The following is a 20,875-nucleotide window of genomic DNA, read 5'->3' on the forward strand; positions in this document are numbered from 1 at the left end:
AATTAATAGACATATTATTTTCAATTATTTACAGCACAACTATTTATTCAAAATACAAAGATAAGCTAAATGAATATGTACTGTGTGTGTATATACATACATATGGAATATACAATACAATCTACAGACTACAGATACTGGTATAGCAGTATTGGTAGATAAATAAATCAATCTTGATTATTGCACATATACATTCCACAAAGCACTTATAATTATGTAAATAAATAAATAAATAAATTATTGCACTTTGTTGTATTGAGTATACATCATGTACTCACTCACACAGAGGGCAGTAGTATTTATACAATCATATAGTAGAACATTATACATCTGACGTCTGTTTGTTCATTTCTGTACTGTTCTGGTGGCAGTGAGGCCATCAGTAGGAGGGAGGAGTTGTGTGTGTGTGTGTGTGTGTGTGTGTGTGTTTGTGTGTGTGTGTGTGTGTGTGTGTGTGTGTGTGTGTGTGTGTGTGTGTGTGTGTGTGTGTGTGTGTGTGTGTGTGTGTGTGTGTGTGTGTGTGTGTGTGTGTGTGTGTGTGTGTGTGTGTGTGTGTGTATTTAGCGTACGTTGCAAATGTAATAATTTTATCCGAAGACGGTGTGTTCCCATACACTCTCCAGACCACCTCCTCGGGGACTCTCTGACGATGCCGTAATTGAATAACGAACGTTTGGCATTTAGCTAAAAGCATCCCTGTTGTCATGGAGTCGACCTTTCCTTGACTTTATGCTGCTCCCCCCTCCCCCCCTACACCTCCCACAGGATCTGGTGCTGGATCTGGTGTTCGGTTACCGCGGCAACGACTGCCGCAATAACGTCCACTACCTGAACGAGGGGGCAGATATCATCTACCATACAGCCTCTGTGGGCATCGTCCTCAACTTAACCACATGTGAGCAGTGCTACTCCTACTTTTTCATGTCAAAGGCCCTCAAATTGATAGTTATTTAGGCCCAGAATATGTTGTGCCAGGGACCTCCATACAAACATATTCCAAAGGTTTCAGGATTTTGTTTGTTTTTTCCTCAAGATTTTTGAAAATAGCAGATCTACAAGCTCTCAGTGCGTAGATATGCTATTTCCGAACAATGTATAAAATTGGGTTAAAGATCTTTTGTTTTATATTATTAACAAATGTTGCTGGGTGCCAAGTGCATAAACATTACATGACCTTAATGACATTATCAAATTTTTACCTAATACATTATTGTGTGTGTGTGTGTGTGTGTGTGTGTGTGTGTGTGTGTGTGTGTGTGTGTGTGTGTGTGTGTGTGTGTGTGTGTGTGTGTGTGTGTGTGTGTGTGTGTGTGTGTGTGTGTGTGTGTGTGTGTGTGTGTGTGTGTGTGTGTGCGTGCGTGCGTGCGTGCGTCTTATCTTGTTCTTACAGCCTGCCAAAGTTTCTATGTAGAACATAGCGATGACATTCTGTGCCTAACAATCAATCAACACCCCAAATTCCCCAACGTGGTGGCGACTGGCCAAGTAGGTATGTCTGTGAGGAGTTGACCTCACGTGTCACAAGCCATTATTTCTCTTCCCTATATTGCATGTTGTGTTGTACACTGTGTTCAAGAGGGATTACTGTACATGTCAGTGAATCCGACCACCATCCCCCACTCTGATCTGATCTGTGTTCCAAAGCAACTAACCTGCATAATCGCCATCTATATGCGGTTGAATTATGGAGGAATTAGCATTCACGCTGCAGGCTTTGTTATACACGGGCACTTTCTAAAAGACGCAAGCTCTGAAAGGGCTGCTATTGTCAATTACTTTCTTAGGGATTATTCTATTGATTGCTTTTTTGATTAAACTAATGATCGGGAATCGCGTTTATTTGTTACGTTTTGTACAGATCTACAACAACACAAATCTAATTGATTTTATTATACGTTGTTGTCCAGCAGTGTCGCACAATAGTGTCACTTGATAATGTCACAAAAATCTATAAGCTAAATCTATAAAATCTATAACGCATTGCATCGTGGCGTGTTGTGAGCTTACTGTTGTGAGTCACTGTACTATACAATAAATAATAGCAGCATATATACTGTATGTCTTCCTTTCATCATTTTTCCTATTTTTTTTTTTCAGGTGATAGTGGTGATATGTCAGGTAAGGAATTTTCTGAAAGATGGAAATGCATTGTTTAATTACCATAGTATTTTAACAATGACTAGTGTACTACAGTTTGTAGTCCTGAAACACATAAGTGACTTTGCAGAGGTTCCCTCATCATTATTTCAAGTGCTTTTTACCAAAGGGTGTCACATGTTGTTCTATGATATAAATGACAGAGGTCTGCTAATATCTCAAGCCTCAACCAGCACACAAACAATAATTTGGATTTTTGAACCACACAAACAATAATTTGTTTGTGTGGTTCAAAAATCCAAATAAGTGTGTTGATTTGTGGATATTTATCTGATGATATCTCATGGTGGAGTTAACTGTTTTTCTCTCGCAATTCTGACTTCATACAATATTTAATTTAAGCATTCAGAATTATTTCCCACAATTGCAAGGAAAAAATAAAAACCTCAGAAGTCTTAGATATTAAGTAGCAATTGGAAGAAAGATACAAAAGAATCGCACCAGTGCGAACTGAGCGGTGGAACTGTACTTTTATTGTTATAGTTACTGTGTGTTATAGTTACATAGTGACTGTGTTATAATACTGTGTTGTAGTGTGTGTGGTGCTTTGGAGTGCCTTGGAGCCAAGCACAGTTGTTGATCAATAGGTCCTATTCAGACAGGGGTCAAAGGTCCTACTCACACACACACGCCCACGCACGCACGCACGCACGCACGCACGCACGCACGCACGCACGCACATAGCTGTTCATTGGAGACGGTGTGCCACCGCTCAAGAATACTTCGAATTTTGTAGAAATGGGTTTATGGAGAGCATAATATAAATGAGCTTGGACTTAAAAGATACTTTTGAAACACTGCCACCTAGTGGTCATTTCGTGTTAGATCAATGGTATGCAAAATTTGCTCCAGAACACATACAGCAGATCTGCCATACAGACCAACACCAACCCTCTTATAGACGGCTAGCCTCCTGCTGAGCCATGTTGTAAAAACACCTTAACGTAAAAGTGATTTAAAGACCGCCACTGATTTGTACTGTTAATCTAATGACCACTATAAAATGTAATCAAAGTTAAATCACATTCATACTACAGGATGACTACTTCACCATAAAAGTGTAATTTATACTTATAGTATGACGGTGTCACTTGAAAATGAATTGATGTCGGCAAGCGAGCAGTTCAAGTTTCCTTCTGTCCTTTCTCTCTCAGCTACGTCTCCTGCCATTCATGTGTGGGATGCCATGAGTAAACAGACGCTGTCGGTGCTGCGCTGTTCTCACTCCAGTGGGGTGTGCGCCGTCAGTTTCAGTGCCACGGGAAAACTCCTGCTGTCCATTGGCCTGGACCCAGAACACACACTCACCATCTGGAAGTGGCAGGAAGGTAAGGACAGGAGTCACAGGACTGCTCAAATGGACTGTGAACGTGTTGTCTTGTCCTTCACTTTCACAAGATGAATTGTGGTGCTCTGGTTAATTAGTTCCGCAAAAGTGTCCATAGATCAATACTAACCCCTTGGTTTAATGACTAACCTTGCACTCTGACCCCTTTGGTCAAATCCTGTATATATCTCGGATAACTCACTGTTTGTAATCTGGTGACCGGTTATTCAAGATTCTGTACTAAGAATTCAACTATTTCTCTCGATTCTTAAAACTCCTGCACACAGTTAACAGCGTGATCAAATGTATGGTTTTATTTCATGGAGACATGAACAGATAGTACAGCATTAATATGTGTAACAATTCTCTGTAGCTCATTCTGTATATGTTGTGTGTAAGCCAGCCTTATTGTTTACAGTTGCACTCAAACACCTGATACATCTTACAATATATGCACTCATTGCACTCTCTACGTACATACGTAAGTCCCTGCGACATATTAGTGTCATGTCCAGGGGGTGTACTTGTGCATCAAAGCTGCCTCACGCTATAGAAACAGGAGATAGGCTCCTGCCCTATGGGCCTCGTGGCTCGACCGGGCCTCATGACATCATGGCTCGGCAAGGCTTACTTACTTTACTATGTACATACATCTGTAATTCATGCATCAAACTAAAAAAACGTTCTCACGTAACGAGAACCGTTCGACCGAACGACTTCAAATTCGGCACACTTGTCGCAGGCGACCCGAAGGAGTGCAGAGCATGGCGTCGGGTTTTTCACAGTCAGTTTGCACTCTTCAGATCTACACATTCTCCACAGACGTTTTCAACTGTACAATGACTTTTCCATATGGGCACAAAAGGGACACAGACAGACAGACGAATGGTTACAATGGGTGCTCTGACAACGGGTAATGGGTATTGCATAACAGGGTTTGGCATGCATTCCCTATTTGCATCATTCACGAGTAGGCCGGCACCCAACGGGCACTTGTTTAAATATCAATACCGGCCAGCAGCGAACTCATATCACAGCACATCATTTTATGAACTCTCAAAAGACACATTGAGGGCTGAAGCCTATTTTTCAATGGTGCTACGATAGTGAGATTAAACAAAATCTAAACAAAAGCTAAAAAACTGGAACACTTAAACAAGTAAAATATATTATACTTAAATGGTCCAACTGACTCAGAGACCCATAAATACATTATGTGATATTATGTTTATTCTCTTTTGTCAATCAAGGTGCCAAAGTGGCCAGTCGGAGGGGTCACACTCAACGGATCTTTGTGGCTGAGTTTCGGCCAGACTCGGACACACATTTTGTGTCTGTGGGGATCAAACACGTGCGCTTCTGGACGTTGGCTGGTCGGGCGTTACTCGGCAAGAAAGGTGTGCTCAGTACCATCGAGGATGCCCGCATGCAGACAATGCTCTCTGTGGCATTTGGCGCTGTAAGTCCATTTAAAAATATAATTAAAAACCTGAAATCTGATGTGCAATGCTTTATAATATGCATTAACCCATTCAGGCCTGACGTCGAAATAAAAAAAAAAAAGTTTTCTAAATCATGACAATTTTCGGAAAGATTTGAGGCACATTTTAACGATTTTTCAAAAATAGCAGATCTACAAGTTCATAGCGCGCCACTCGGTGGCGCGCTATGAGCTTGTAGATCTGCTATTTTTCAATAGCTAAATTATAACAATGTTTAAAACACCAAAAGGGGTTCCCGCCCCAAAATGGGTTAATGGTTAATGTGGTTAAACGCTAACATGACATGGATGCGTTCCAGGTCTCAATGGGTTAAAGAAAAACAAATGCATTTTACTATTATGTGATTAATACCAAATTACCTTTATAATGCCTTGTAATCTTACTACCGTAATACATTTACAGTATCATGTTGTTTTATGAAATGCAAATGTGAATGTGCTTCCTCTGCTGCTCTATTAGGCCACTAGATTAGTGCAGCTTTGTTTTCTTTTCAGAATAACTTGACGTTTACAGGTACCATTAGTGGAGATGTGTGTGTGTGGAAGGAACACATTCTAGTCAGAATAGTGGCCAAGGCTCATACAGGGCCTGTATTCACCATGTACACCACACTGAGAGATGGCCTCATTGTCACGGGGGGCAAGGAAAGGCCGTGAGTACTGCTCTGTTTTCTATTGAATCCAATTGAATTATGTTCTGCATGTCTTGGTGTATAATCATAATTATTAAAGTAATATCATGTAAGATAATGTGGTTTTGGTGTTTATTGATCCATACTGCAGGTCTAAGGAGGGAGGGGCTCTGAAGCTCTGGGATCAGGAGTTGAAGCGATGCAGGGCCTTTCGATTAGAGACTGGACAGATCATTGACTGTGTTCGCTCTGTGTGCAGGGGAAAGGTACACTACAGTACATTATATTATTATTATTAGTATTAGTATTAGTATTAGTATTAGTATTAGTATTAGTATTAGTATTATTATTATTATTATTATTATTATTATTATTATTATTACACTTATATAATGCTACACCTTCACTCATCAATGTTCATCATTAGAGTTCATGTTTCTCTCACTGATCCAGGGTAAGATCTTAGTGGGGACCAGGAACGCAGAGATTATTGAGGTTGGGGAGAAGAATGCAGCATGCAACATCCTGGTGAATGGACACATGGATGGGCCTATCTGGGGCGTATGCGCCCATCCCTCCAGAGATGTGTTCCTGTCTGCTGCAGAGGACGGCACTGTGCGTCTCTGGGACATCCCAGAAAAGGTCAGCACAAGCTATTTTGTAATATTGATGTCCTGACCTACTACTGTACCGGCACAACTCAATTACACAACGTTCTCGCCTTGTGGAAGTACAGAAAATGCTCAATAAGGTGAACCTGGGCCATCCAGCGCGTGCCGTCAGCTACAGCCCTGAGGGGGACATGGTGGCCATCGGCATGAAGAATGGAGAGTTCATTATCCTTCTGGTGGCCTCGCTCAAAATCTGGGGTAAAAAGAGAGACCGCCGCACCCCCATCCAGGATATCAGGTCAGAGACTTAATGTAATCCCGTTGAGGAAAGTTTGTTCTGCATCCTCCACAAAGTCTTTAAAAATTGCCTTTTCTTTTTTTTACATACAGGTTCAGTCCAGATTCACGGTACCTGGCTGTAGGTTCTACAGAGAGTGCAGTTGACTTCTATGATCTGACGCTTGGACCACAGCTCAACCGTATCAACTGCTGCAGGGATATCCCCAGCTTTGTTATGCAGATGGACTTCTCTGCTGACAGCACCCACGTCCAGGTACAGTAACGGTACACACCAGAGAGATAATAATCACTTCTCAATTTGGGAGATCACGCCTTGGTCTGGCGCTGTGCTTCAGCCTGTGTGACTTACAGCTTCTAATGTCCTGAACAGATATCGACAGGCGCTTATAAACGGCTAGTTTACGAGGTACCTTCTGGGAAGCAGGTGACAGAGCAGTCCCATATTGATAGGATTACCTGGGCCACATGGACAAGGTGAGAATGCTGTGTTGAAGTAAACACAACAACAATATTGTGCACTCCATTGATAGGTCCTGCTTAACGTTGTTGTGTCTGTTCAGTGTCCTTGGGGACGAGGTTATAGGGGTCTGGTCCCGAAACACGGACAAAGCGGACGTCACATGCTCCTGCGTGTCTCACTCAGGCCTCAACATTGTCACAGGGGATGACTTTGGAATGGTAAAGCTGTTTGACTTCCCATGCCCAGAGAAGTTTGTAAGTATTATTATAATACCATTTCCTTTGCTACTGATTCCATTGATATATACAAGAACAGTATTATTTTATCTTAAGAATTGTACATGTGATCAAATCTAAGGTCTAAATGACAAACTGAGACAAACTGATCCAACCAAGGGCAGGCATATCATCCTGTGCCAATAAATACACTGTACCAGAGGTTTGATACAAGATACAAATTCTGTCACCCTTCTCCTCACCCATGAGTGACAAATAAAGGCTGGCTATGTGATAATATGTGATGTCCTCAATAATCTATTTACAGTGCCACTGACTTGATAAATACATGTTTTGTTTATAATTTAGTTTGAAAAGGGTCACATTGATGACACTTTGATATTTTATCCCTTGTAGGCCAAACACAAGCGTTTTCTGGGTCACTCAGCTCACTTGAATAATATACGCTTCACAAATGGAGATCGCTTTGTCATTAGTGCTGGTGGAGACGACAGAAGGTATGATTATCACGGTTATTACAGTCATTTTTAAAAAATTGAAAAGTTTGAAAGAATACCTAAATAGGAAAGGTTAATCTTAATTTTGTAGATTTGGAAAAGTTTTTCTGCACTGCTTCACATCCAGTGTTATTATAGATTATACAGTCTACTATTTTTCAGTGGTAATCCCTGAGAAAGGTTAATCTTTTGGTCATGGAAATCAAGCTAAAAGCAGACATGGAAAACCAGTCATGAAATTTGTATTTTATACTTTATGAATTGTGTTGTTTATGACTAGTGCAATTGAATTGAGAGAGTGAGAGAGTGCGGGGGGGAGGTGGGGGGGGGGGGGGGAGTGAGAGAGATACTGTGATAGATGGATAGATAACATGATCTGTCAAATGTTAATAATACATGTGTCCTTAACTCTCCATGCCCGCTCAGCCTGTTTGTCTGGAGATGTGTGCATACACCTCACTGAGCAACGTACCACAGGAATGCTGGCTGCATGGGCTTTTTCCAACATGACGATGGCAGGAGAGGAGCCTGCAGAATGATGCATGCCTCCGGGGAGAACAGACCTGGCAGCTAGGACAGTGTATGACAGAGGAAGTTACCCAACTCACTGCCTCAAAACTAGGTGCATGCATACGTGCAAGCCTCATTTCCACCATTAGCGTAGATCCTGATTGTCATCGTTTAAGAAGGGCACACCGTCGCCGCTTTGCTGGTGGAAATGATCCCACTAACAACATCATGTCAAAGATGTGAAGAAAAAAAACATCTGTCTAATATCTGCAAATGATTTTTTTTCTTCTTTTTTTTAGTACGAGTGTGTCGGTGTAAATGTCCAAACGGCAATTTTGCCACTTGGTATGAGTTTGTGTTATTGACAATGCCATTTAAAAGAAGAAAATAAATACATGTAGCAAACTGAATTAGCCTTAATGTACTTTGAGCGTTTAACTGAGGAGGGTTTGGATTTGTTTGATTTTTTTTTTTTTTTTGTATCGTTACATTTTAATTTTTTTTATCATGTACTTATTTACTTGTTTTATTATATATTTTTTACAGATTATTTATACTCCTGTGGCCTTTCTCCTGAATGTAACATCCACAGTTATGTTCTGGATGTCAGCATGCCAAAGCATACTATGCACTGTATTCCTGACCTGGTCACTGTGTTACCCTGACGGTCTGTTTATGGTTTGTTTATGTGATTGTGTTGACTGATTGAACCTCAAACCTCCCTCAGCAGTGTGTTACCATGTGCGTACATGTACTGTACTGTAGCAGTCTTTTAGCTTGTAAAGTAATCCACATGTTGTGTGTGAATACTTGTTTGAGGATTTGTTTGTGGGCAATGGGCGTGCATGGCTTACCGAAAGACAATCCGTCTAACCAAATTCCTCAGAAACAAAGGATGAAGCAGTAAATTGACATTTCAATGCACTGTTGCATTTCTCCTTTGGTCACTTTTCAGTGTGCTGCTATGATGTAATATTTTTTTCAAGTTACCGTTTTGTGTAATCAGATATTGCTTTAATGGAATGTTATATCAGAGGTAAAATATAAAAAGTGCAAAACATTTTGCTCCTTGTATTAATATAAATGGAAAAATAAATGTTGCTGCATATTTTGATTTACATTACATTACACCAATGTAAATATCATTTGTAGATATTTTTTTGTATATTTTTGTGAGATGTTTCTTAAATTCAACTTTAATAAAAAAAAGGCCACTGAAGTTGTTTTAAATGTGTGATACTATGACTATCCTTACTGCATTGAGCAAACTACAAAACCTGCCAAAAGGTTTGTGATGTTCGACTAATGTGAAGTAGTTAAATTCACACAAACTAATCTAAAACAGTCTTATCACCTATCAGTGAATGGCAGCTGACTGCCCTTTATACTTCATTTTAGTATATTTAATTTGATTAAATGCATACAGTATGGTACATGTTTAGAAATTTTACGACGGAAAATGCAAACGCCTGGACATTAGAGTAATGTTCCGCACTTTATTTTCACATACTTTATATATGGCATATTTACATACAGTGGGAGAAACCAAGACTTCCAAACTATGATTGATTTCCTGTATCTGTTTGGGGGTCTACTTTGTACATCAAGCTATTGAAACAGGAGATCCCTGCCTTACTCATCTGCAAAGAGAAAAGCCTGGTCACAACAGAGAGTGCATCGGCGGAAGTGTCGGGCCGGAACATCCGTCAGATGTATTTCCCCCCGATAGTACGACATTTTTGACCAATCACAACACTTCAACGTAATTTCTTTGAGTGGTACTTCTGCCAAAATCCCGCTACTTCCGCCGATATACTCTTCTACAAGCGTAGGTCTTGCCCAGCGTGTACAGGAGATAACTATGCACCACCTGGCTCAGGAACCGTTGGTTCCAAAGGCTGCTTACTTATTGTAAATATAGGGCAGAGGAATATTAGCCTGGAAACCAGACAAATCCGCCACAGGAAGAAAAAAAAAAGATCCCTGGGGAGATTAGTCTGGCCATGCCAGGCTAGAGGGATATATTATATAATATCAATTTACAATGTTGTATATTGTGGATCAATAAATTATTTAATTTGACAATATTTGATATTTATTTAGAGCAATCAGTCGTTCGAGCACCTTAGCAATTCTGATGAGTGCTAAGGCCATGTAGTATAATGCAGAGCAATAAATATTGGTAGACATCCTGAATTCCTGATTTCTTTTTGCCTTTCTGTCGTCAATATTTGGCCAAACAATCACTGTACCCCAGATCACTCAACTCCACATATTAATATTCCACATTGTTGAAGCACTGTCATGATTAAGAAGTTGCTTGTGCAAATAGGCTGACATTATTTAATGAATGTTGTGCATCCCATATATTTACATTGCATTAAGAGAACTATTGTTCATAACTTGACTGAACTATTGTTCATAACTTGACTGAGAAGGAACTGCCGCAGGAACAGCCATGATCTGCTTGAGGGTTCTTAACCATTAGGAAGGAGGAGCGTATCATCTCCTGGCTAAAGTCTAGGGTGGATCCTTTCACAAAGTCCAGACTGTCCTGGTCCACAATGATCCCAACTCCTTCCTGCTCAAACACCCTGAGGAAAGAACACAATCAAATCCTCAGTATTCATTTCACTTTGAGAACATACAAATACAAACATTTGTATAACTTTGGCAGTACAGCTTGTTGAGTTTAAAGTTATTTTACTTGGAGATTGCATTTTTAGATAATAATGATTGGATTTTGGCTGTTTTCAACAGCGACTATCAAAGAAAGGAAAATCAGTTGCTGGTGTAATTTACCTGTCATCCTCTGTTAGGTTACTGCATACTGTGAACTTGTACTGGAATCCAGAACAGCCTCCTCCCTCCACATGGATCCTCAGATACTCCCCGTTCCCCATAATCTCCTTTAGTCTCTGGAAAAGGTTGGACAACGGTCGTGCTCAATAGCAGATTGGCCACAAATAATATTTGTGTATATTTAAAAACTACTGCAGAGTGAATGTTATCCGGCTATACCAGAACTTCTTGTTAAACTGGTTAGATAGTTTCGGCAGTAGTTTTTGTCCAGCCTACATTCACTCGATTTATTTTATTTATCCTTGATAACATACTTTACATGTGTTCATACATACATACATACATACATACATACATACATACATACATACATACATACATACATACATACATACATACATACATACAGTATGGTCATGTGAGGAACAAAACAAGAACACAGAATATACATCAATAAAAGCACAAGTAATAAAAAATAGGTATACAAAATATACATAATATGCATTTTGATAGTGTCCTCCCTTCTCTATCCAGTCAGCTACTACAGCAACCAGGGAAGACAGTTTACAATAGCTATGTGCTAGAAATCAATTCAAATCATTCCATGTACTGTGCAGCAATAAAAGGCAGCCTTTCCCCATTCTGTGCTAAATTATATGGACACATATAAACATTGCAAACACAGTATATAATATAGTTATATATAGGATGTAATGAATAAACCAAAGCTAAGACTGTCCTGTCATGAGTACCTTAACACATGATTCACTGAGGTGGACTTTATCTTCAGATGGAGTTGACACCACTGCTTTCTCCTGGGCTGCTGAGTTACTGCTGAAGCGCTGGAGCGCGGCTGTGTAGACAGGGTGAGGGCTTCTGGGACATCGTTGTAATTGCTGTCTCACATAGATATTTTGGAGAGACAATGATGTCCTGTAAAAAAAAGCACAACGTCGACACCAAACCACACATTTGGTCAGTAGAAAGAAACATTGTGACAATGTAACAAGAGTACTTCTGCTCAGTAGACACATGTATCAGTCTGTAAAATTAACATTGGCTGGATTTTCTTGGCCCCACATTTATTGTACAATTTGTAGATATTTAGCACACACCAAATGCTAGGGCTTAAGTTTTGTCTTTTGCTTGTTACTGTATTAATGCTGTTTTTATATATACTGTGTGTGTGTGTGTGTATGTGTGTGTGCGCGTGCGTGTATAGATGTACATAAACACACTCATCTATCTATCTATATATATATATATATATATATATATGTGTGTATGTACAATTGTACATCTACTTCAATTCTGCTTATGTACTTGTTTTATGTCTATCATCTGTATAGTCTATGAAATACTAGCCCCATATGTGCCCTCTCCCTATGGGGCTAATGAAATACTAAATAAAGTTTACCGACTGTATAGAACAGAAATAGTGACAAACAACATCAGCAACTTGGCTAACATGTTAGCTGGCCAGCAGACACGATTATAAAACAAAGTGATATGCTCAAAGCTGCCTATGTCTACCTCATAATTTCAATTACAGTCATTCCATGCATCGTGCTGTTTGCAGTATATCGTAAATGAATGTTACCTAGCAATATTTAATGCTCTTGTTGTCTTTGTCGCAGCAATCATTGCTCCTCTCAATGACATCTTTCATAATAACATTTACATCGTCACCTGATTCGCCTCCTCCCATGACGACGACAACTGGCGAAATTCGCCACGTTGATTGGCTGCGACAGATGTCTGTCTCCGAACAACACGCCTTGGCTTGACGTGATTCGTTGACATCTAACGCCAATCAAAGAAAGCAACTCGGTGGGTGCGTTAGGTTTATCGTCGTTCAGACCCGGCACGCGGGCGGGGAACATCGAAAGACGCTTCGCTGGCTTTGCTGACGTGAAGCAAAAACAACAACCGGTACCTACGGGGTGCAGACTCGAACGTGTGCACTGAAATGTGTACGTCATCTCTGGTCTCGTGACCGTGAAATAAGAAAGGCTTAACAACATTCTGCAATGCTGCTGCGCTGCTGCACTAAGCACTTGATTGCGGAAGCAAACTAAAGGTATGTAATGTATCTATTTGTTGTGCCCTATTTTGTTTTATTGTGACCCCCCCCCCCCCGCTTAAGACGCCGATTCGTGGCTTGTGTACTTTTATATACGTTTTTATACTCGTTCTATATACGTTCTTGTGCAATGTTTTTAAATTTCTGACGTGTTTGTTTCTCAACTCTTGTCAGTTGAGGAACAAACAAACAGACCATTAAGTATGATGATGAAACGTCCTGTTCTTCTTTGTTGACTGATCCAGGTCACATACAGACTGTTTTAATGTGCTTTTGTTTCACAGAAATTAACAGAATCGGGGTAAACGAAGACTATCATGGACTTCAGAACTACTTGGATCGTGTTGTTCTCTCTGATAGTGTTCACATGTGCGGATCCAGTCAAATTTATTGACTGTGGTAAGTTTTTAATTTGCTTCCCCCGCCTTTAAATGGAATTTCAGTTGTTGGAACAATTGAGATTTTTTTCTATAAAGCAGTGTTACTGACACATTTGGATTGTGTAGTCTAGTCTGGTGTAAATTTCATAAGCACAGTGCGAAATACCCCATGCCTAGCCCTGAAACGCTTCATCATGTGAACGTGCCCATGGCAATCTGACGTCACGTGTCAGTCAGATTGTCAGTTTCTGTGTTCAATAGATTCAGAATGAATACATAAATCACTCAAATCAATTCCGTTTTAAGTGCCAAATCACAACACAAGTTGAAATCATGACAGCACAGCAACAACAACAATAACTAACATCGGTGATTTTCAAACATTTTGTTGTCAAGGACCAGTGGACCACTAACTTGATATTATGGCTGCACACCCTGTTGTGCCAGGTACTGGTAGATCCATAAGAGAACACTTGTTAATTCTTTTACATTTTTCAAGATCTATCAACATTTTTCTAAATGCCATATTTATGAATAGGCAAAGTAAAAACAGGGGTTAAACTGATTTCGATGGGAACCCCCTGGAACACCAGAGGTCCAGTCCAGACTAACCTTTTTCATACTCCACTTTGAGAACTGCTGTCTCATAGCCTGACGCGTAGAGCCTTAAGCCAGGGAAACCCTCGTGATCATGATTCATGGAAGCCTGTGAGACGAGAAAGCACAAATACTCGGGGAGAGGTCAAGTTAGACTCAAGTGACATACATTCTGGATTAGAAAGCATTTTTAAAGACTTCCAGACGGAAGATGGCCTAAGTCTTAAATGAAAAATGGTTTGAAAAACAAAGTTGTAACATACTTTGAGGTGCTTGAATGTGCTGTTGGCATGGTGCCTGCCTATATCCATATCCATATGTGCGCACTACACCTATGTAAATATCTATTTACATTGGTTTTGTATGTATATAAAGATTTACTAATTATGTTGTAGTCTGCTCTGCATACGTTGTGTTCAGTCTTTATGTGCAAAGTGTCAGTGCACATAATGTTTAAATATTAATGTAGGTCTGTAAGTGGGAGCTCTGGCTGCTGCGTAACCCTTGCATAATGCGTACACATACTGATTATCAAACGTACAGGGTACTATATATGACGGTACAAACCGAGAGTAAAATGTTATACATCTTTAATGTGAATCATCTGAAGTGTACAATCTGTTAACACGTTGTTAATTCAATATTGACATAGATAGATGGATGGATATCTTTATTATCTCGTGGGGGGAAATCAGTCGCCCAGAGGTGGCACAGCAGTTAAGGTTACAACTTACACAACTTGCATACTTTCACATGTATGTACCTGACCGTGCAACTAAGTGACAAAGTGAATCTGAAATCTGAATCTTACATGTAAGTAAAATAAAAGGTACTGTAGCATACATTAGAAGCAAGGCAAAAGGAAAGACGAGATGTGTCGCCGTCGAGACAAAAACATAAATATAGCTGCAAGCAGCGATAAGGCGGGACCCAGCCGGATGGCAATTACACAATTAGCCATAGAAACATGGAAGATTGAACTTGAGAAAACGAAGGCACGGTGGCAGTCGGTAGTGCTGTCGCCTCACAGCTAGAAGGTCCTGGGTTCGATTCCCGCTGGGGACGCTGGGCGTGTTCCCTCCTCCATCAGTGCAGTGGGTGGAAAAAAATGGGTTGCAAAAATGGGACAAAAAAATATATTTAAAAAAACGAAGACCATGTAATTGTGACAGTGTCTGTTTTTATTGCTGGGGGGCAGGGATCTTGACTCATACGCTGAGTTTGCTGGCGGTGCCCGGATTTGAACCCACAAACTTGTGGTCCAAAGGCGAGAGCTCTCCGACTGAGCTATCCAGACAGTCAGTAGTTCCATTGTAAACGGCAAAATCATTGTGTTTTTAATAACAATTATGTGTCCTGGTTTCATCCATTACTACAGTGTGTTCGCTGTTCATGTTTTCACGTACAAACTTCTCTTCAATTCACCTTTAGCAAAGCCCCGCCCTCTACCACTTAAACACTCCCACTTGGACACTTTCCAGCCAGGCATGGATTTTATACATTAAATACTGGTTCATTTTTGGAACCAGACCTTCAAAATCTCTTCCAAATCTGTCAACAAGGCCTGCCATATTATGCACTGGAAAAATATGTGTGTGACATTTCTTTGTCACACACATATACAATGTGTATCAAAGTTTCCCCTCACTGAATATGTTTTCTTTTTTACCTCCTTTATGATGATGATTTCCTGTTTCTTGGCTATATAGAAGTGTATATTTGTATGTCACATGGTGGACCCTCTTGTAAACAAGCGTAGTGCTTTATTGGTCATCCACTCACAGTTGACAGTTTTTGTATTGAGTTGTGCTTGAATTGTACTGTTGCAAACTGTTAATAAATACTTCAATCAATCAGTGATTTATTGAATCACACACACACACACACACACACACACTATCCAACATAAAACATTTTAAATGGCATTTTAAATAATTCTACTTTCCAGGATCTTCTGCTGGAAAAGTGGCCATGGTTGACATCGTCCCTTGTCCCCGTCAACCGTGCCAACTTCACAAAGGACAGAACTATAGTGTCAATGTGACATTCAGTAGTAGTAAGTATCATTCAGAAATGTATTTTCTTTTTTTTAATGCAGTCCATGTCAAACTGGAAAACTTCTTGAATATAGATAAAGTAGAAAAGAAATGTGCATTCTGATGCACCTGTCTTTAGGTCAAATATCAATTGATTGTACTCATGGTATATTTTGTCTTGTTATAGCTGTGGAAAGCAAAACGAGCAAAGCCATTGTCCATGGAGTAATTGCCGGACTCCCTGTTCCTTTCCCGATCCCCGATGATGATGGCTGCACATCTGGAATCCAGTGTCCTATTGAGAAGCAGAAGAGCTATACCTATGTGAATCAGCTACCTGTGAAGACGATGTATCCCTCAGTAAGTAACGTTTTTCAGGCCAAGGACCCCTTAACTGAGAGTGATGGAGCAGGGAAATGAAAATTGCACTAATTGTGTGAAATTAATATTTATATAATGTCTGTCTGATAAAAAATAATTATCAAATATCTTGAATGAAGCAACTTAAAAACTGTCTTTGGTGTACACAGAAGCCAGAGTAAACATTAAAATGACCCCGTTCATGTGTTAATAATAAAGGGAAGTGCCCCTTTTAAACCAAATATGCTTTGTCGTACTCGTATGATGCATCATGTTTTTTTGCTTGTGAATCAGATTGTTTGCTGAGTGACAAAGTAGAAATTAGGATTCGTGAGGAGATGTCACTTCTCCTTTTGGGTCAGGTCTCTTTCATTTCCTCAAGTCATTTGGGGAGATGTCGCTTGTCTTTTTTGGTTCAGGTTTCTTTCGTTTCCTCTAACCATTTTTGAATGCAAGCAACATTTGTGTTATTTTGTTAGTTTTTTTTTACCGGCTTTTCAAAATGTCTTTATAGATACGACTGGTGGTGGAATGGGAGCTCAGAGATGATGCCAGCCAGGACTTATTCTGCGTCAAGTTCCCAGTTCAGATTGTGAATGCTGAATCCAGTTCCAAGTTAATATTGTGAGCTGAGGTATTCACAGTACAATGTTTTTTTTTTAAAGGGATACAGATTTTCTGTCTGAAAATGATTTGAAGGGAAATGGTTGACATGATGATTTTATTGGTTCATTCAGTTGATTTTAGAAGGTATAGCTTTTTTTCCTTGGTTTGCACCATTTTGTTTTTCCAAAATACTGTGCAGATATCTCGAAGTCTGCAGACAAGTGTTCATCTTAGTAGTGAGTTTAACAGTTTGGAACATAAAATAATTAATTACCTACTCGTAACTACATTATACCGCAACAAATTTCCTCTTGATTCTGACTTTGCGGTTTATCTTTCTAGATGTCTTTTCTTTACTGGCTGCTGTGTAGTCAGACAAGCTTTATAGAATGTACTGTAATTTGTCTAACAAATGCTGTCAAAGCAGATCAATTTTGTAAAATATTTTTGAATAATTCACTAATAAAGATTGAACAATATCCAATTTGCTTTTCTTTGTAGTTTACTAATCAGAAACTTGCCAAATGTTTTCCAGAACTTTTGAAATTTGTTTTATTTTGGTTTTGAATACAACTCGCTTGGTACAAGGTCAATAAATGATTTTAAGGTGAAGTTGATGACATAATAATCTCTGTTTAAAGGTTACATGTTTGGGCTGTATTCTTGACAACAAGCGGACAGGTGAAAGCATGGCAACAAAGGTGATATTTCCCCTCGTCAACAAGTGCTCTCAAAACTTGCGGGAGCTCTAATTCAGGCCTCCTTTGACTATGCTTCCACCTATTGGTTCTTCAGCATCCCAAGGTCACTTCAAGCTTCAAACCTCCCAAAACAAACTAATTTGACTACTTCTCAGCCTGGGGCCCATGGCCCTATTTTGCTAGTCTAAACTGGCTCTGGGATAGAAGACAGGGTTAAGCAATTGAAAATAACTTTCTGGTACCACCAATTTACAAATGTGTAAATTCTCCTACAGCACCCCCCCCAAAAATACAGGCCTGAAAATCCACCTTTCAGCAGGCCCAAGGGGGAGAAAATGATCACTTTTCATGTAAATAGGTGATCACCTCCCCTTCCCTTTTCCCCACTCTGTACATTGTTTTTACTGTAATATTGAATTGTTTTTTCTTGTCATGTCTATGAATTGATTGTATAGGACCTAAATGGAAACAAGACCACAAGGGCTATCCCTTTGGACTTGATCGTTTGACTGTTGCCGCTATTTGTCTAAACTATTCAATCAAAACAAGTGATTTTATTGGTCTGAGCAAAGGTCAGCATAAAGGAACAAAAGTATAAATGAGTATATGATGAATGCAAGAATTGCTAGCTTGCACATAATATTTGTTTTCTTTTTACAGCAAAATGCAGGGTGTAAAAGCAACTTCTGAAATCAGTTCGCATTTCTGTCCATCTTCCCAAAGATCTGTACAGTATCAAAACAAGTAGCTTGCTTGTCAAACATTGTCAGCCGAGTCATTTATTTGGAAAAATGAGCAAACACACGCCTATTATCCCTCTTGGGGCTTAGACCAACAGATTCTCCAAGCATCCCGGTCCTAAACCGGGATGCTGCTGCTTGGCATCGGTCTCCAAGACTCTGCGGCAGGTCTTTAGTCCTTTCTTTTGCCTTGGGGGATCCACTTGAGGGATTCAATTTCCATATCCTAGCAAATTCTAAATCATATGTACCTAAACTTGTATCTTTCTTAAATACAAAATTAGCTATAACATAAGTTAATAATTAATTTGTAGGTCTACTTTTCCAACCAAATGGCATATAAAGATGACAAGTTAAGGCATTTAAGAATGAGAAATTAATTAAAAACTCGCCACTGTTTGGCCCTTTAAACAATACCTACACTATATAAGATTAAGAACTAGTGAATTGATGGATATTATCAGAGCACATACAAGTTCACAGGCTTAGCGCAATCAACAGCAGAGGTCAAATATGGTTATATGAAGTTAAATGGCTGCTTCTATTTCTTTAATCTAGCTGAGTAGAAGAGGTGAGGCATTATATAATGTGGGAACAAAGTTAGAGTGGTACAGTTAGGCTTGTGGATGTCAATCAAGCAATATGATATCTCATATTTTACTTGAGTTGCTATTGAATATCTAAAATACAGAGATATGTTCAACCTTCAGCAACTTCCAGAGAATCTTGTTTCTCTTTATCGTCCATTTTGCTTCAGCCTCTCCAGTCGCTGGAGCAAAGCATTCCCAAAGGCTTCTCTGTAACCTGGACTCAGTTTGTCAAGGAGTGAGTAAACAGTCTCATGATATTGGGTGTTCAGATCTTCATCCACTTGATCAAAGGCATAGCCCACCACCTATTAGGATAAACAACCGTGATAGTTTTTTTGTATATAGGGAATTTGACTAGATTTGTGCACTTTGGAAAACAACATTTAGAAATATTAACACAAAGTATAAGCTACATTATTATGAAAGGGCATAATGGATAAATATGAATAAATATGATTGCACGTTAATAATAAAGGGATTAAGGGCGATGCACCACAGGACAGGAACACATTAGTACAAAATTGATTAAAAAAATACAAAAAGTCTCACCCTTAGCCCTGCCTCTGTTAGCTCAAGGCAGTAGCGATTGCCCTCTCTTGTTTCCACATTTATATGGGCCACATCCGACGCACTGTCAATACATTGAGAAACATACATTTCTGAAACAGCAAAGTGTACGTCATTGACCACTGCTTCTGCCTCCAACCTCATGTCCTTGACGTCTCCAAGCTCAACAAAATCTTCTTCAATTGCAGAGACAATTAAGTCGTCTGGCTGGGAGTCTATCTCCATCCCCTACAATACAATAGAAACAACATTAGAAGTAACTCACAGCAGTGTCAGATTTAGCAGTACTGAAGCCAAGTTAGAGAACCCATTCCACGCAACAGTTTTATCAAGTCTAATATCTGTATTGAAATGGAAACCAAAATGAATAGGACCACCATATAGAGCTTGTTAATGTGTTCCTGAATCTGTGTTCACATGCTTTGTCATAGATTATACATTATGTCAAACATAGACTGACATCACAGGATGGCCAGACACATTAAATCCAAGCTCCCTTGTGGAACCAGAGATTGACGGGACCTTTACCTTTCTAAAAACATGCATATGTGACGAGGTAGCGACATCTTGTGGACACACGCGACATCACATTAGATTCTAATTGTAGTACTGCTAGCTAAACCAAACCACGTTAACGTTGCTGACAACAGAGAGTACAGCAGCCTATTTAAATACAAGTCTAATTCAGATAGACAAGTTAATTAGTTAATTTCTCTCTCTTGGTAAACTCAAGAGAGAATCACCCACTGCTTCTTAGGCAAACGTTAGCATACAACCAACGTAACAACCCAGAGGCCCTGTAGGCCAGAAAGTCATATCATTCACACCACGCATTTAGCTTATAGAAATAACACGTATTAATGATTAAGAAAACCTGAACCATAACTATATACGACCTCACAATAATTAAAAACATGACTTTGTAACTTGATGCACAGTACGCGTCTTTCTCTCACCTCCTCCCTGGTTGTAAACTTCCGCTGTCTGGTGGTGGACGTTTCCTGCCCGCCCCAAGGTTGATGAGTCAAAGGATGAGACCCTAGCTCGACCAATGTGTTACTGCTGACCATTAGTTGTTTAACAAATATAGGCCGCATATAAATTACATTACAAATGATATAACATTATTCATATGACATTGGCAGTACCATGGTTTAGCAAAATAAATACATTTTATTTTTT

General features: G+C 39.6%; 4 protein-coding genes across 9 annotated transcripts in view; 2 read left to right on the top strand and 2 right to left on the bottom strand.

The window, feature by feature from the left end:
* The window catches only part of eml5 (EMAP like 5), a 62,395-nt gene extending 52,997 nt beyond the window's left edge, over nucleotides 1-9,398 (top strand). For 2 of the 4 annotated variants that reach the window (XM_079528436.1, XM_079528433.1), the window contains 14 exons: nucleotides 766-895; nucleotides 1,391-1,489; nucleotides 2,098-2,118; nucleotides 3,312-3,485; nucleotides 4,735-4,943; nucleotides 5,481-5,638; nucleotides 5,769-5,883; nucleotides 6,071-6,259; nucleotides 6,354-6,526; nucleotides 6,619-6,781; nucleotides 6,899-7,002; nucleotides 7,089-7,242; nucleotides 7,621-7,721; nucleotides 8,148-9,398. In XM_079528436.1, coding sequence (XP_079384562.1) covers nucleotides 766-895; nucleotides 1,391-1,489; nucleotides 2,098-2,118; nucleotides 3,312-3,485; nucleotides 4,735-4,943; nucleotides 5,481-5,638; nucleotides 5,769-5,883; nucleotides 6,071-6,259; nucleotides 6,354-6,526; nucleotides 6,619-6,781; nucleotides 6,899-7,002; nucleotides 7,089-7,242; nucleotides 7,621-7,721; nucleotides 8,148-8,184 — 1,827 coding nt within the window. In that variant the 3' untranslated portion in view covers nucleotides 8,185-9,398. Of the gene's footprint in view, nucleotides 1-765; nucleotides 896-1,390; nucleotides 1,498-2,097; nucleotides 2,119-3,298; nucleotides 3,486-4,734; nucleotides 4,944-5,480; nucleotides 5,639-5,768; nucleotides 5,884-6,070; nucleotides 6,260-6,353; nucleotides 6,527-6,618; nucleotides 6,782-6,898; nucleotides 7,003-7,088; nucleotides 7,243-7,620; nucleotides 7,722-8,147 lie in introns of all 4 variants that reach the window. The other 2 variants (XM_079528434.1, XM_079528435.1) reach the window with 1 other exon arrangement.
* A 978-nt stretch (nucleotides 9,399-10,376) lies between these two features.
* On the bottom strand, nucleotides 10,377-12,784 carry isca2 (iron-sulfur cluster assembly 2). Of its 2 annotated transcripts, none has more exons than XM_079529090.1 (4): nucleotides 12,634-12,784; nucleotides 11,786-11,966; nucleotides 11,034-11,149; nucleotides 10,377-10,825 (listed from the first exon to the last, which is right to left on the bottom strand). In XM_079529090.1, the coding sequence occupies exons 1-4, from the start codon at nucleotides 12,693-12,695 to the stop codon at nucleotides 10,651-10,653; spliced, it is 534 nt and encodes a 177-aa protein (XP_079385216.1). In that variant the 5' UTR covers nucleotides 12,696-12,784; the 3' UTR covers nucleotides 10,377-10,650. The 2 variants fall into 2 exon arrangements, with proteins under 2 accessions (XP_079385216.1, XP_079385217.1); XM_079529091.1 differs by having other exon boundaries at nucleotides 12,567-12,674.
* A 172-nt stretch (nucleotides 12,785-12,956) lies between these two features.
* Nucleotides 12,957-17,579, top strand: LOC306942911 (NPC intracellular cholesterol transporter 2-like). The gene is made up of 5 exons (XM_079529092.1): nucleotides 12,957-13,113; nucleotides 13,401-13,515; nucleotides 16,042-16,149; nucleotides 16,317-16,489; nucleotides 17,004-17,579. Exons 2-5 carry the CDS (start codon nucleotides 13,434-13,436, stop codon nucleotides 17,115-17,117), a joined length of 477 nt encoding a protein of 158 aa, XP_079385218.1. The 5' UTR covers nucleotides 12,957-13,113; nucleotides 13,401-13,433; the 3' UTR covers nucleotides 17,118-17,579.
* A 736-nt stretch (nucleotides 17,580-18,315) lies between these two features.
* Nucleotides 18,316-20,737, bottom strand: gskip (gsk3b interacting protein). Of its 2 annotated transcripts, none has more exons than XM_079529094.1 (3): nucleotides 20,650-20,737; nucleotides 19,676-19,921; nucleotides 18,316-19,431 (listed from the first exon to the last, which is right to left on the bottom strand). In XM_079529094.1, the coding sequence occupies exons 2-3, from the start codon at nucleotides 19,916-19,918 to the stop codon at nucleotides 19,273-19,275; spliced, it is 402 nt and encodes a 133-aa protein (XP_079385220.1). In that variant the 5' UTR covers nucleotides 19,919-19,921; nucleotides 20,650-20,737; the 3' UTR covers nucleotides 18,316-19,272. The 2 variants fall into 2 exon arrangements, with proteins under 2 accessions (XP_079385220.1, XP_079385219.1); XM_079529093.1 differs by lacking the exon at nucleotides 20,650-20,737 and adding an exon at nucleotides 20,222-20,607.
* Nucleotides 20,738-20,875: the final 138 nt, after the last annotated feature.

Source organism: Electrona antarctica (assembly GCF_951216825.1).
Source record: "Electrona antarctica genome assembly, chromosome: 18".
In the NCBI taxonomy this organism is placed as follows: domain Eukaryota; kingdom Metazoa; phylum Chordata; class Actinopteri; order Myctophiformes; family Myctophidae; genus Electrona; species Electrona antarctica.

Bases quoted from the DNA above. Each gene is read 5' to 3' on its own strand.
- isca2 (XM_079529090.1), bottom strand. From the start codon at position 12,695: ATGTCATTGAGAGGAGCAATGATTGCTGCGACAAAGACAACAAGAGCA. The intron at 11,967-12,633 runs GTAACATTCATT...TTTTTTTTACAG, and splicing joins AGAGCATTAAATATTGCTAG to GACATCATTGTCTCTCCAAA. The intron at 11,150-11,785 runs GTACTCATGACA...AACCTTTTCCAG, and splicing joins TCAGTGAATCATGTGTTAAG to AGACTAAAGGAGATTATGGG.
- LOC306942911 (XM_079529092.1), top strand. From the start codon at position 13,434: ATGGACTTCAGAACTACTTGGATCGTGTTGTTCTCTCTGATAGTGTTC. The intron at 16,150-16,316 runs GTAAGTATCATT...GTCTTGTTATAG, and splicing joins CAATGTGACATTCAGTAGTA to CTGTGGAAAGCAAAACGAGC. The intron at 16,490-17,003 runs GTAAGTAACGTT...ATGTCTTTATAG, and splicing joins TGAAGACGATGTATCCCTCA to ATACGACTGGTGGTGGAATG.
- gskip (XM_079529093.1), bottom strand. The intron at 19,432-19,675 runs GTGAGACTTTTT...TTATCCTAATAG, and splicing joins TAACAGAGGCAGGGCTAAGG to GTGGTGGGCTATGCCTTTGA.